The 14,710-nt window shown below is 41.1% G+C and overlaps 2 protein-coding genes across 3 annotated transcripts; both read right to left on the reverse strand.

Annotated features, from left to right (window-relative positions):
• Positions 1-844: 844 nt before the first annotated feature.
• On the reverse strand, positions 845-11,451 carry tom1l2b (target of myb1 like 2 membrane trafficking protein b). Of its 2 annotated transcripts, XM_027032014.3 has the most exons (15): positions 11,319-11,451; positions 10,309-10,393; positions 9,799-9,877; positions 9,546-9,695; positions 8,700-8,834; positions 8,382-8,546; positions 8,162-8,278; positions 7,785-7,918; positions 7,654-7,702; positions 6,324-6,489; positions 6,107-6,224; positions 5,731-5,806; positions 5,190-5,249; positions 4,646-4,682; positions 845-4,313 (listed from the first exon to the last, which is right to left on the reverse strand). In XM_027032014.3, exons 1-15 carry the CDS (start codon positions 11,368-11,370, stop codon positions 4,159-4,161), a joined length of 1,578 nt encoding a protein of 525 aa, XP_026887815.2. In that variant the 5' UTR covers positions 11,371-11,451; the 3' UTR covers positions 845-4,158. The 2 variants fall into 2 exon arrangements, with proteins under 2 accessions (XP_026887815.2, XP_081553738.1); XM_081697612.1 differs by lacking the exon at positions 5,190-5,249 and having other exon boundaries at positions 11,319-11,392.
• atpaf2 (ATP synthase mitochondrial F1 complex assembly factor 2) lies at positions 11,319-14,361 on the reverse strand. The gene is made up of 8 exons (XM_027032018.3): positions 13,902-14,361; positions 13,745-13,789; positions 13,473-13,621; positions 13,289-13,386; positions 12,993-13,073; positions 12,797-12,909; positions 12,406-12,521; positions 11,319-12,068 (listed from the first exon to the last, which is right to left on the reverse strand). The coding sequence occupies exons 1-8, from the start codon at positions 14,026-14,028 to the stop codon at positions 11,931-11,933; spliced, it is 867 nt and encodes a 288-aa protein (XP_026887819.2). The 5' UTR covers positions 14,029-14,361; the 3' UTR covers positions 11,319-11,930.
• Between the last annotated feature and the right edge of the window lie 349 nt (positions 14,362-14,710).

The raw sequence follows: 14,710 nt of genomic DNA on the forward strand, positions 1-14,710 counted from the left end.
TTGTGTGTAAGAATGGCAATCCAATTACTCAGTTCCTGATTAACAATCATTTCCTTGAGGTCTGTTTTCACTGAAGATTAAGGATGCGGTATTCAATGAATAACTCTATGGTGGATATTTACATATCTGTCTGAATTATGTGGGGTTTTATGAGGATTATTTCAACAACTTGAGGCCAGTGCTGTTTAGGACATATGTCCATACAAACATATTACTAATGTTTTATCATCATCACAGACAAATTCACCAGGTTGTTGGTGATATTCTAAGCCATTTTATCATTGATTCAGGGCATCCATATATACTACTGTGATACCGTTTACATTGTAATCTAGTTTCAGATGCTTCTGCCTTACAGGTAAACTGAAACAGCATTTTTCTAAGCGACTTAAGGTGACAGCAGGGAATAAGAACAGACTGGCATGAGAGATCACCTTATATACAGATATGACGCATTGGCACAGTAGACAAGCAAAACAACGCAAAACCGAAGTCTAAACTACATAAAAAAACAACCAGGGAAGGATTTAGTCAGTCAATGATGTCATGTTGGAGACTGGGAAAAAAGTAAAGGATAGGGATGAATATATTCACAGTATAAACATTCATTTTTGCTGTCACTGTACGCAAAAATCTCTAACGTGCAAGTCTTACCAATTGAGCCCAACTCCCTTTCAATGCTGTAAAGCAGAAAGAGCTGAAAGTGATAAAAAGGTAAAATACTCATGACATGAATATTTAGCTTATGTACATCAACGATGAAGGCTATAGCCAACTTATTATTGAAAACTGCAATAAATTTACACACAGATGCACCCCGTGTACAGTTAATGAACACCGCCGATTTGATGAAAGGTCAATGTGGTATGTTTTATTGGAGATTAACACATGCATTAATCAAACAGTACAGAGTTCAACTTGAGGTATAACAAGCACACAAACCAGGACACTGGTAATATCCCCAAAATCAAGCTCAGTAGCAGTACTGACTGCTGGCGAGCAGACTACAGCTTCTGCATGCCTCACAGTCTCATGCTCGCCATGTGCCCAAAGTTTGGGTTCTTCCTGAACATGTTTTCTGGATGGAACTGCTCAGACAAACACACACACACACACCAAAATTCCAAACATGTATGGAATTGAAGGAAAAGTGCCGTTCCTATAAAACATGGAAAATGCATAAGATTGGTTTTTTTTTTTTTGTTGCTTTTTAATAAAGGAATCTAATCTGACCTCAGGTCTGACCACCACTGGTGATCATTTTAACCGTGTCTGAGAAACACAAACGCTTGAATTTAAAAAAGAAGTGATTATTAAACACATGAAGGCACAGCAGCCTCTAAATGGTGTACAGGGACAAAACAAAACAAACTCCATAAACTCAAGCAAGATAATCACACACTGAAATCTAAAAAACACAGAAATTGATTGCATTCCATTTTACTGTCCCAATACTGACATTATGAAACAAACAAAAAAAAAAAAGTTGAAATTCATTCATACATTCTCAAAATCATGTTTGCATCATGTGGATAACAATCCCAATCATATTCGATATGGAAAATATATCATCGTGTAGTGTAGAAGCTGAGTGTTTTCATCCGGCCCAAAATATCCAGTAATCAAGAATTGCACAAAGTTGAATTAGCTAAACATATTCATAAATCAGTACATCATCCAATTCCCTACCAGTATCTTAAAGGTAGATACAACAGATTCAAAGTGTTCAGTAGTTAAAGAAAACAACATTTAATAACTTCTTGAATGGATGAAGGTAGGTACCTTAAAAGCCAGTCCGGAATATTAGAGTAATTTCAGCATACGAGCTACCTACTAACAGCAAATGTGTAGTGTAAGCTTTAATAGTGATTTTAAAAAATGTATTTCTTCCTTCAAGATCCCTTAAAAATGACAACTTTTATTTCTTCAGTGGGTAAACATATCCTGCTTCCAAGTGGAAATTAGGAGTTTTATGCACCCACTGACTAATCAACATTTTTTAGAATTTTTCCACAAATTTGTACTCTTCCCACCGTCTCAGCTACTCTAAGGTCTTCACCTTATTCTCTTGGAAACAAAGTTACACGGGCCTCATCACTTCTGTTACTGCTGCAGGCAAAAGCCAATAGCTGGAACCAGAAGTTCTACATGTCCTACACACCTCCTTTGCCAGCTTGACAGCATCACCCTGCAGACAAAGGGTGTGGTTGACGCGTCAAACAAAATCCCAGAGCACCGCTCGCAACACAGCTGGCAACCGGATCCCTTTCTCTTTTCACTTGGGGAGAAACACACACGCGCAACCTCTTCCTTTTGCTACGCTGTAAATACATTAGGGTGACATTTCCATAGATCATAACCATCAAGCAAGCATCGTAGGACTAGTGCACCGCGTCGGAATGAACACTGCTCTGGACCCGAACCGTCACGTGCCATCTGCGAACATGCCAGCAGAACACAGGAAGCTGCACTGCTTTTGCAATGAGCAATTCAGCAATAATCAATATCCCTTTGACCTCCATCCACTCAAAGAATTCATCATCAGTTTCTAGTGTTTACAAACATGACGGGGACTCTTCTCGACACCGATGCTTACATCTACGTAGTGGAGCACCGACTCCGTCATCAAGTGAATTACTAAAGTTTGTTCGTCTTAGACATTTGGTCCATTAAAATGGCATGTAGCCAACTATGAGTCACATGTCAGAAAAGCACTATAAAAGATATAAAGTAGCACATTCAACAAACAGAGCAAGGTTCAAAGTTCAAATGTGCAAACATACGAGTACCAACTCTTAAACAAACGTTAGTCACCTTTACCTTAACTAAAGGACATCTGTTCATTAAGGCGAATCCATTTCACTCCCCAACAACAGTGAGCTTGACATCATTCCTGAATAAGTTGTGTAAGGGAAAATCCAATTTAAACTGCCTTGCAGTCACCATCAGGTTTCAAATGAACTCCATTTACTTGGAATACATCTCTCATAATAGGCAGCATTTAAACGAACGACAGCTACAACCTAAAAGACCAATAACTGTTTCAGTGCAAATTAGATTAAAATATACATATTAACATTAGATTTCTTTGTGATTCTCCAAGAGTTTTTACAGGTAAAATGATGGCTGGCCACGCTTAGTGTTTCTCAGAGATGTCTCAACCTCTTACTCAGGTTAACAGCCACAGACATGACATCCTTTGCCAAAACAATCACTTTTCTGTCCTTTATCCCTTCTCACCTTGCAGGACACCAAAACACAGCAGTGTTCAAGGCAGATGGAGACTAATTAACAGACACCCTTGTTTATGTACTGAATAATCACACACGTATGATGCAGACCTTGCATGTAAAAGAAAAAAAATGCTAATCCAAATTTTTTCACATATTGTATAATAGATTAAATGAAACCTGCTGAAATACAATAGCCCCTTCCTGAAAAAAAAAAAAAAAAAGGTGAAGACAACTCTACATCTTCCCTGTGGTACTAAGCCCTTCAGGTACATTACAATACATGAGAGATACTCAGCTAAAACAATGTAAGGTCAATTTATCTCACAAAAGTTAAGATTTTGTGGAGGTATTAGTGGCACCTGCCAAATGGAAACTTTAGAGTTGTACTAGCAGCAGCTAAAACAACACAAAGGCTGTTGCTAAATATCCAGTTCAAGAATCTAAAGACAACTCAAGAAAGAAAATAACATCTTCAAAGTTCTTTAAAGATTCTGGAAATTAGGGGTGGAAAAAAAAACGCTTTTGAAAAAGTGGTTAAAAAAAAGGAACCGCCTCCCTACTGTGTGCACAACAGGATCCTGGCAAGTTAAAACAAATTGCTGCCATGTGCTTCGGTAATGTTAATGAGGTATGACAATGACCTCTCACACGCACGCAGAGAAGGGGTGTGTTTCTGGGGCGAGGCATTTAACGAGAATGACAACTTTGCAACTTGTGAAAATGTCTAATATGAAAATGTCCGTCTTTAGGATACCTTCAAAAGCAAACAAACAAACAAAGCCAGTCTGTTTACATCCAAGAATACAAAATGCATAGGAGGCAGCCGCCATATGGTCGCTTGTGTGATAATGCAGGAAGCAGAAGAGAGGGAGGCCCGCGAGCCAGCTGACTCGGCGCAGGCAGGGCTGCTGGGGCGCTCAGGCTCCTACAAGGCAAACAGCGCGTCCTCGGGCCTGTCCGCCTTTTTTCCAGCACTTACAGAGGAGCTCACTGTGGTGGCAGGGTCTCCACTAGGGGGCGCCGGGAGGGTAGGGACCATATCGGCAGCTTTAGCCCTCTCCTCCAAAAACTTATCAAACTCTAAAAAAGCGAGAGAGTAAGAGCAATGTTGGCAACTGGGAAGGTGGTTCCTACGTACAGGCTACTGAATGAATGTTTTACGTTAAATATCACAGTTAGATATGCATGAACTGAACGCTTGCTATATTTCAGCTGTGGAGTTGCTTTTATCCAAAGCGACTTCCAATTATGAATGAATGCAACTTGAGCAACTGAGGGTTAAGGGTCTTACTACGGGGCTTGATAGTGGGACTTGAACTGGCAACCTTCTGACTACTAGTCGAGTGCCTAACTGATGAGCCACCACTAGCCCACAAAGCAGCCAGGCTGCTACACAATAAACGAACGTATACCTTCACTCGTCACACCATCTTCTCCTTCATCGCCTTTCTGTTAAAGAGAAGCAGAAACAAAGTAAAGAGACGTGCCAGAGGGATTGGAGGAAAGTAACAAAGCTTTTGGATCGCAGGATAAACCGTAAGCAGAGTGAAAACATCAGCAGGGTATTTTCAGAAAAACTTAAATTACGCTGTTCAGAATCCACACCCATTTCCAGTTAAACCAGCACTCCACTCAAGCAAAGATGTTAGGGACAGAGGTGAAAATGTGAACGTGAACGCTAAATTAGTGAGACTGACTTCTGAAAATTAGAATGTTAGAATATCCCTGAAAAGTAAAAGAATAAAGGTTTAGTCCATACAGAAAGTGACCATCCCAGGAAAGTCATTAATAGAACACCAGTTGTCTAAAAGAAAGTGCCAGACAGCATAGCCGTTAGGTTAAGAAAACGAACAAAAAACAAATGTGCTGTTAATTGAGCATATTTCTTTACAAGGAGGCCTGTTATGCAGAATCTAACAACCAAGAAGCAAAAAAGATTACAAAAACCAATCTCACCACATCGGTACAGAGCCATTCCTCAATGTCATCCATGACAGAGGACTGGGCAAGAGAAACCTTTGGACCAAAGCCACAGGCAGCAGCGAAAAGAAAAACAATGCCAGAAAACATAAAAACAAAACATAATACTCAACAGAAGATAGAAACTCATTAAGATCAAAATAAGAGCAAGCCCTGCTCCCAAATATTCAACAATCTCATATGCGCACACACACACACACACGCTTAAGAAAACAGTGCTGCAAAAAGGTTTTTAGGTAGGGCCCCAAGCATATTCACATCCAGGGGAAAACACCACACAGTAAATGAAGGCAAACATCTAGGCATGCTCAACCAGGTGTCAAACATTTTAAAAATCTAAAAAAGCCAACAAATCCCCTCACAGAATGACATCATGTGCTTGGGTTAAACGTCGTTACTACATTTCACCCCAATATTGGTTCTTTGTATTTGACTAAACATTAAAGATTAGAAACCCATCCTGAGAGAGAATGAAGGGGAAAGACAGGCCACTCCCACAGAAACGACTCACACTCACCCCTCCAGAGAGATTTTGCCTGAGATCGAGAGTAGGAGGCGCTTCACTTGCAGCCTGTGGGTTTTCCAACGGTGGACTAAAATTTGGTTTGGTATAGAACAAAACGACAATGAGCTACTGTGAATAAGGACTTAATTATATGAGTTACATTTATTTATTTTAATTATAACTTATTATATGAATTATTTATTTTTACCACTACTATGAAAGCTTTTACATAAGATGATATATTTACTTCCTGTATAATGTAACTAACATTTTTAAAAAGCAATAATGAAAATTACAATATAATGCGAAACCTTGCATACTATTCAGAACATTGACAGCTATTATAGGAAGCTCCTAAAGAAACACCGTTGTTATGAGCAGCTCCTACTTTTTGCGCTGGTCAGACAACGTGCCGGTCCTAGCCTGGGCAAACACGTCAAAGTCGTCCTGCGGCGGGCAGCTGTTCAGAGAACTCAGCGTACCGCTAACGTTGTCAGCACCCACATCTGAAAAACAACCCTGTCCAGTCAAACAACAGCTACTGCTAACACGAACGTCCCCGCGTGGGGGGTGCAGGCGTGCAGAGCAGGCACGGGTCCACTCACCCAGGCCGGCCAGCCTGGAGGAGAGCGTGGCAGGGGAGGCTGAGCGGGCGGCGGCCACAGAGGCCGGCAGGGCGGAGGGGGGCGTGGCGCTGATGCGGGGGCTGACCACTGCCGGAGATCCTGGGCCCAGGTCGATCAGGTTGTCCTCGGTAGCCTCGCTCAGGACCTGAAGACACACAATCATTTCACATGCACCAGCAAACAACCCGTCAACTCCCAGGGGGCCACGAAAGCAGCAGGAAGGTGCAAGTTGCCTTCTTACACCAATCAGAGGCCAGTTTTGCAAGTCCTTGTGTTACACAAAGATTAGTGTTGGAGTTTGACAAAATTGGCCCTGAACACCAGAATAAAAGAGCAACTGCAGCAAGAAGCAGATGAAGTGTTTTACCCAACTAAAATGGCAACCAGTCTTAAGCTCCACAAACTTACAACCCATCTACATATGCAGTGTGATCCCTTCACAAGAGGTCTAGCAACAAATAACAGGTATTAGTATTTTTTAGTAAAAATAAAATAAATTCACTAGTTTCACCAACCCATGGCACAAATACATGGCTAGTCATATGAATACACCAATACATTCTCTCTCATCACATCATGTTTAATTGGAGATGGTGAGAAAAGTGTGGAAGGGATCCAGCTGTCCAAGCACTGAAAACAAACATATAATGGGAATTTGAAGGCATTTCAGAACTTCCAAACAGAAATAATGAAACCTTTTGCTTGACGTTTACTGCCAAACAGTGCATGAACAAATAGGCCAAGATTTTTATAGCAAGAACTCCTTTTCAGGTGCGCGGGCCCTGAATCCATGTTTATCCCTCTGCACCCAAGGACGAGACAGGATGGGGGGGGGGGGGGTGAGCGGCGGTCTCAGGACTCGAGGAAGGGGATTGTAGCATGGGCATACAGAGGCTTTATCTGCACGACATGCCAAAAATGCAACATGTGAAATGCTGGGAACTGAGGGGGGTGGATACGCCACCATAACGACGAAGTATGATCACATGATTTTAATACTTGCCTCTCTCAGCTAGCAATTTGAAATAAGAAACAAACAAACAAAAAAAATGAACACAGAACAGAAAGACACCATAATGTCAGCATGCTGTCACAACTCAGTTCTATGCAGCGCAAAACATTTGCATTCCTCCAAACAAACGTAGAGGAGATACTATGCAAGCAATGAGAAGAAACAGGAGGAAAAGCGGCATGACCTGGACGCACAGCTTTCCCATGACCTCATTAAGGTTCATGTACAAAAGGTGAAGAGGCTGTGGAGTGACACTTTGCAAACAAAATGTCCATCTAACAACACGGTGCAACTCACCCCGTTATTGACACCATGACCAGCTCGACCAGACCGGAATCTCTCGTATCTAAATGCGGCAAAAGTTCCCGTTAATGATACAAGCAGCTTTTAAGAAAAGATCACTTTTGAGAGCAGACAGGAGGAAATACCTCTCATATCGCAGGAAGATGTTGTTGAGATCATCGTTGACATGCAGTAGCTCCTCAGTGACCTCCTCATTGGACACACGGGAGATCAGCTCCACTATCCTCTGTTGCATGGCCCGGCACGTCCTGTTCAGCTCCTTACCAGCACACACAAGGCTATGATCACACAGTGCTAATAACAATAACAGTCCTATCAGTGCTTATAGTGCCACTCTGATCCTAAAACACAGCAGCGTGGCGGGGGGGGGGGGGATTAAACTTGATCTTTGTTTGGGGAACAAGATGCTTTTATAGTAAAACCTTGAAAATGTATGCATTCCTCCGAGTGTACAGTGACAAGAAAAAACAAAACAAAAAACTAAAACCACAGAGTCACAGACCTGCAGGAGCTCGTGATCAGACGGGTCCTCTTGGCCAGGCACCATTTCTGTCAGCATCTCTGACATTACTTTAGTGTTCCCACGGACAATATCCAGCTCACTCCGCAGCCTGCAAATCTGATGAGCACATGTTCAGTGGTAAACAGCAGGTTGGACCCGACACCACCACCTAAGCACATGTAATAAGATCACATAACCCTGTCCAAGGGAAGCAGGTTACCTGTTCTGGAGTGGGGTTAATGGGCCCAGCCACGTGCAGGTTTGGGATCTGGGGGGGTGTGTGGGCCAGGGGAGCAGAGTAGGCAGGGACAGGGGCAGGGTTGGGCTGAGCTTTGGGCTGGGATGGAGCAGAGGGTTTGATATCCCCCTCGGGAGCGCCTTGCAACTGAGCAGAGCAGCAGAATGTGAGTAAGACCAAAGCACAGCAATTTTCTAAGAGCACACATCGGTAAATACACCAAAAGCTACCTCTTCAGCAAGGAGAAGGTGTGGCAAACACTGCACCTCAGCCAGTCTGCTGAACGCCAGTGTGTCTTACCCGCTGCGGAGTGTGGATTGGCGATAACGTCTCCAGGTCTGACCTTGGGAACTCTATGCCTTTCCTTTTCATTTCCTCATAGACGTGGACCACACCTGTCAAATCTGGACTGCTCCTGAAAGCATCGGCCCAAGCCTGAGACAGCGTGTTACCAGGGAGTCAACAAACCTTGCCGTTACTGGCCATAATTCACACAGACATTCATGAAAACAGTACAACAAAAAATTTATGCTGGTATCAAATTGCATGGAAAAGGCTGAACATGAGCAATAAAATGTACTGACAGTACAATACTAACAGCATTAACATTACTACACAATCATAACAGTAAAGTGAACAAGTTATAAGAGTAAAATTATACAAAGACAGATGACACTTATTAATCCTTACTCCACTGACACAGCTGAATGACATTTTATTGGCATTAAACTCCTCTTGAAAGAAAAAAACAAAAACAAAAAGACACGGTCTCTCTGGTAAATATAAAGAAAATGCACTGCCGTTTTTCTGACATTACCTCCTTAAAATTATTTATGATGTTCTGTTGTGTGAGAATCTTTATAAAGCTTTCAGCGCAGGCTGCAGTTCTATAAAGAGCAGGTAGGCTATTAGGGATAATTTCAAGATGCCCTAAGACACCTGAGCTGCTAGAAGTAACCGGATCCCACGGTGTGGTTTGGCCAGCACTCCTGGGCCAAAGTACTGCCTAGTTCCCCTTGACTATAGGGCTTCTCATTACCAAGACGCTCAACAAGCCATCCAACTCCTCTTCCCACAAGACTTTTCAGTTGTCATCTCTAATCATGTTTTCATTCTCCGTATATTTAAATGACGGTTGTAACGTACCTGAATGAGAGCCAGCACTTTGTCTTGCACTATGGCCGGAGGGTTATTTTTTGGAGATATGACCTTAACCAGAACGCCGTCGATAAAGTCACGATTGGTGACGAGGGCATGGAAACGATAACCACAGTTCTTCACACATGTCTCAAGGACCTGTGATGATGAAGGACGAGCAGACTGTAACACTGGGTAATCTGATTATACAAGACAGCAGTGAGATTAGGAAATAAATTTTTTATTAGATATATCTGCTTACTGTCAATGTGAGCATCACCTCCCTGTAATTCTTATTACCATTAAGTCTCTTTTTTACAGCCCTTATGGCATCCTTAGGTCTGTAATCAGAAAGAATAAATTAGACATTAGTGATGTTATCATTATATCTGGCGCTGGAGAACTGCACCATGGTACATCACTCATTAAAAGGTAATATACACTTTCCTTAACTGCTGGGTTGCCCAGTTATAGTTTCTTTTCTTCTGTTACATATTCGAAAGATATATCACCACTGACTTTTTTTTGCTACTAACAAAACAGACAATATTTATTATGGTGTGCAATTTATTTTATGCCATAGTGCATTGTGTGATGCAGGTCATTTTTAGTTTAAAAATGAAATGTTACCAACTATATCCCAATCCCAAATAACCGTAATTGTAATCTCATGAAAACGCTGGCATTTTCCATTTAGTAACAAGGACCCACAAATCTTGCTATTACAGATTACACATCACTAAAGTGTCGAGAAGCCTCCGTTATCTCTCACCCATCTTCTGTTTCGTTGATGATGTCACATATCTCCATATTTAAAGTCCAGTCTTCACTTTGTAAGGAGCCATCTGTAGCTTTTTCTTTAAAACAAACAAACAAAACATACTATTTACAAAATATTACACAAGAGACTGCAAAACCTGTTGTGTTGGTAATTTATGTGCATTCAAATGGAGCGAACACTCCCAGTTCAAGAGCAGCTGGATAGTGACCTGGCAGTTCTCTACGTTAAGTAGCTGGCTATCTTAGCTTAGCACTTTTTCAGAAAACGTTGCTTTTTTGTAGTTTATTCTGCCGTACATCGCGTAAACATGACGATACACGCAACACTTATGTGAAAAACTATGCAGATGACACTGATCTGTCACAAGGTAGTTCGCCATCTAGCTTGGTGGCCAGGTAAATAATTATCACGCTAGCTACATTAGCCAGCGCAGCTAGGTTAGCTGGCTAGCTACGTTTGATGAAATAGCGGGACATGCAAGCAACTTCACCAACTTTCTGGCAGCTCTCTATCTAGAATTTCATAAGCTGGAGGGAGAAAGCCCCTCTTCTATTTAAAACATTTCTTCTAATCACGACGGCTGACTTGGACTCCGTCATGTATTAAATTTAACCGTACATGTACCGTATTAGTCATCTGTACGCGTTAGCTAGCCAGCGGTAGCAACACAGACTCAAACTCAACAAAATTAGCCACATAGCTAAGATAGCAAGTAACAGGACACACCTAGAGCTTATTTTATTACTGCTCTTGTGGTCACCGACACAAGCTAGTTCACAAACCCACACGGAACCTTTACACAGACCTGTATACTACTTTATACTTGTTTATGCCAAAAATCAAATCGATTAGCGAGACAGCTATGGACTGACCAGCAAAGGGCCACACGTAGCTAACTAGCTAGGTAAACTGCTAATCGGCGAGGCTGCCAGACCAGTAAAGTCTTGTTATAAAAAGTAGACCAAACAAGATTGAATCAGTAATTGGCATTTAAAACATACCAATGCATTGTCCCACTGGAGTACTATATGGATTTCCTAGTAAGAACTCCATTTTGCCACGATTCCATCGACTACTAGTGAATTAGACAGTAAACATTCACGGCGCCTCTCAAACAGCTCCAGTGGAGGGCGTAAGGCTGGACTTCATATTTATTGGTCCAATTCGCTGCCTATCTCCAGATAGTCGTTCAAATCGGTTAATGAAAAAGCAGCAGCTGGCTGATTTATATGACAAACACTTTTAGTAGTCCGTTAGCCACGGGCATTGTATATTTAATGTTACACAAAAATGGGATAACAGAATTCACAATGACAACATTGAAATGAATTGCAGCTAAAACAGAAAAGAGGAAGTGCATTGGCTAACATTTTCTAGGTCAGATGTGTTTGTGTAAGCAGATTACTCACATCATAATCAGAGATAATGTCGTGACTTAAGTTATAGACCACTTAAGCAGTTCCAGAAATATTCTAAATGTAGGCTCCAAAATGAGTGATTTCATATGTCTGTATTACCGCAAACAGACTTTAAATGCAGGTGTCCAGGTCATGTTTTTCCTTGTCTGCTTTTATTATTCTGCATTTGACTTTAGCAGATGGCCACTGGTGCGTTTAGTCCTGCATGAGTTTCTTCTTCACCATGGAACTCTCAGAGGACAGATGCACAAACAGGGCACCTGCTGCTGTTCGGGACCGCATCTCGTACATGTCATAGTCATGAGCCCATTCAACGTTTCCCCAGCGCTGGATCTACAACAGAACAGACACACGGGTCACTGATAGGAGCAGCATGGACAGGCCAACAGTTTTGCAAGAGAGCACACCACTATGATCTTAAATGGACATTCCACTCAGACTGGAACAAAGAAAACTAGGTCAACAGAAAACAGAAAAGTGATGCCTCCCCAAATGATGAAAGATGCCTCAATATGCACCATGCTTGCATCTTTACGACCACAGCATATGTCGACTACATTGCCATATGATTACTTCAGTTGGGTCATTTAAATGTTTACTTTCATGGATCATAATTATTTAGAATGCTCATTATAAAGTGCACTGATGAATACCAACTAATTGCTCATACCTGGTATTCCTCCTCCAGTTGGGAGAGAAGAACTGCATGCTCCACAGTCAGATGTCTGTCAATCAAGCCAAAGGAGAGGACCAATGACTTTAGCTGGGTGATCACGTACTCCAGTCCTGCAGAAAGGTTTAAATATTCAGTGTATTGTTCAAATATATATATTTTTAAAAACAAACAAAATTCAGATAAAAGTATAATTCCTAGTTTGTAGGGATTTAGTAAAAAATCATAATGTGTTCTAATATTGGTTTGCCAGTGAGTTTACTTGATAAATTAATATATGAACCTAACTGGCATTACTGTTCATGAGTATAAAATACATCAGTATTCTGTCTTCAAAAACAAAAAACATCTCACAATGAATGACAAAAGTTAACATGTCACTCTATACCTGTCAAAGACCAGAAGTTATAAGAATTTAGGTGTTGGTAAAATGTTTCCTTAGTCTCCTCTGGGATTTTGGGGCCCATTATACTAGAGGATGAGCCGATGACAACATTGTACCTACAAATATAAATACTGATTAGCCATGATGAGTACAATCACACATACAGATGGACTTTTAATAACAAAGAGAAAAGTTTTACCTTTTTTCAATCCAGTCCATGACAGGGTCCCATTCATTTTTCTGAAGTTCTACAAGTCCTGGAGGTTCTTCTACTCTGTAGCTTTAGGAACACAGAGGTCTGATAACATTTGTCTCAAATGTCGTCTTCTGGCAAATGAATCACACTGTCATGGTAACAACTTGGCTGTCATTGAGTGCAAACTGACTGCTTACAGTTTTTTTGGTTGTTGTTGTTGGCCTTATTTACAGTATAATAAGAAAAGATCCACTGCAGGCTTTACAGTTTTTTTTCCATCAAAATGCTGTTCGCCTTACCAAATGGTGTCTGTGTCTAGATACTTTAGGGCAGCAGAGATCATCTGGTCCTTGCTACGCTGCGTTGGATTATCAAGGGCAGTGTAACACAGAGTGGTCTAGAAGAAGAACAAAACAGATAACCCCACAACTGTCTCTGTTATCCAGAGTCTATTAATTTCCACCTTTGTTCATATCATCCCACCAGATGCATAGTGTAGAACTTAAGTGTGTCCTTCTGAGCATCCCATTCTGTAGCAACAGCGATGGCAAGGGCCTCGTTTGGCAGAGTGAAGAGTTTGCCCCCAGGGGTCCTCAGCTTTCGCTTATCAAGGTTAATTTCAAAACGGCCGTCTGTAAATGAAAGCAGTGAACATTGTTCAAGGCACATAAGACCTAAGGGAGTTCCTACCTGACAAAACACTAGATCCTTGTCTACAAACCTAATTAAAAAGGCAAGAGTTAATAAATACTTACCTTCACCTTGAGAGATAGTCACATCCTCATAAAATTTCTTACGCTCTGCGGAAGGCAATGTTGCTAAGATTTTAGGACCGTACAAATTGAGATGCTGTAATAAAAGCAATACTTAGTAAATAAGAAATCAAAAGCCAATGTATTATGTTCATCATACCTTGTGCAGCGCTGCCGTATTTTGCTCTTTGCACGTGTGTTGATGAGCCAGAAGTCTCTATCTGACGGCCAGCAAGGCTTAAAAAAGCCCGACTAAAATGCCGATATTTGCACAAGTTGTGTAACATTGCGAATCTGAATGTGCCCCAAATTAGCAGAATGCAAAACAAATGTACATTAGCTAGCTAATCTAAGTTAGTGCAACAATTAATGAGTTAAATGCTAGCTAGGTTAGCTAGCTAATAATTAGAAGCCAAAAGGCAACGGGGAAATCAAACAAGCTAGCTAACAGCTAGTTACATTATTCCCGAGTGAGTGAGATATGTTTAGTTTCTTTAACACAACAGCGTTTATAAATGACACTGAAACCTGAAATATAATTACGTCCTAGAGAAAATTTTGCCGTTCATATCACATAACCTGACCTTTTTTCTCATTCATTCGTGAATCTAGAAACTCTATTTGGTAACCAATCTTTCAAAATAATAGTCCCTTCGTGGTTAAATTTTAAAATAATTGATATAGTGCCACCAGGGGGCAGCAAATTCCATGAGTCCTACGGTCTTGTCTAATGTCATGCGGTCGCTCTCGCCTATTCTAATGTCTTTAGCTGTAGAACGGATGTATTAGCATGTAAGAACATTACTAACTTTCCTACTAGCACACCTTAGAAAACGGTGTTTCCTAACACACACAAAAAAAGAAAAGAAAATACTGTCAGTGATAAATCATACTAAATCTAAACAAAGGCTTCTCATGTATTATTTATAAGTTCTGATGTCAGAAGAGAGCTGATTAATAGGTACATGA

This window comes from Electrophorus electricus, chromosome 15 (assembly GCF_041902795.1).
Source record: "Electrophorus electricus isolate QZ-2024a chromosome 15, ASM4190279v1, whole genome shotgun sequence".
In the NCBI taxonomy this organism is placed as follows: Eukaryota; Metazoa; Chordata; class Actinopteri; order Gymnotiformes; family Gymnotidae; genus Electrophorus; species Electrophorus electricus.

Bases quoted from the DNA above. Each gene is read 5' to 3' on its own strand.
- atpaf2 (XM_027032018.3), bottom strand. From the start codon at position 14,028: ATGTTACACAACTTGTGCAAATATCGGCATTTTAGTCGGGCTTTTTTA. The intron at 13,074-13,288 runs GTAAGGCGAACA...GTGTTCCTAAAG, and splicing joins CTAGACACAGACACCATTTG to CTACAGAGTAGAAGAACCTC. The intron at 12,069-12,405 runs GTATGAGCAATT...GTTCTGTTGTAG, and splicing joins AACTGGAGGAGGAATACCAG to ATCCAGCGCTGGGGAAACGT.
- tom1l2b (XM_027032014.3), bottom strand. From the start codon at position 11,370: ATGGAGTTCTTACTAGGAAATCCATATAGTACTCCAGTGGGACAATGC. The intron at 8,835-9,545 runs GTACGTTACAAC...ACGCTGTCTCAG, and splicing joins AAGTGCTGGCTCTCATTCAG to GCTTGGGCCGATGCTTTCAG. The intron at 4,683-5,189 runs GTGAGATTGGTT...TCTCTTTAACAG, and splicing joins AATGGCTCTGTACCGATGTG to AAAGGCGATGAAGGAGAAGA.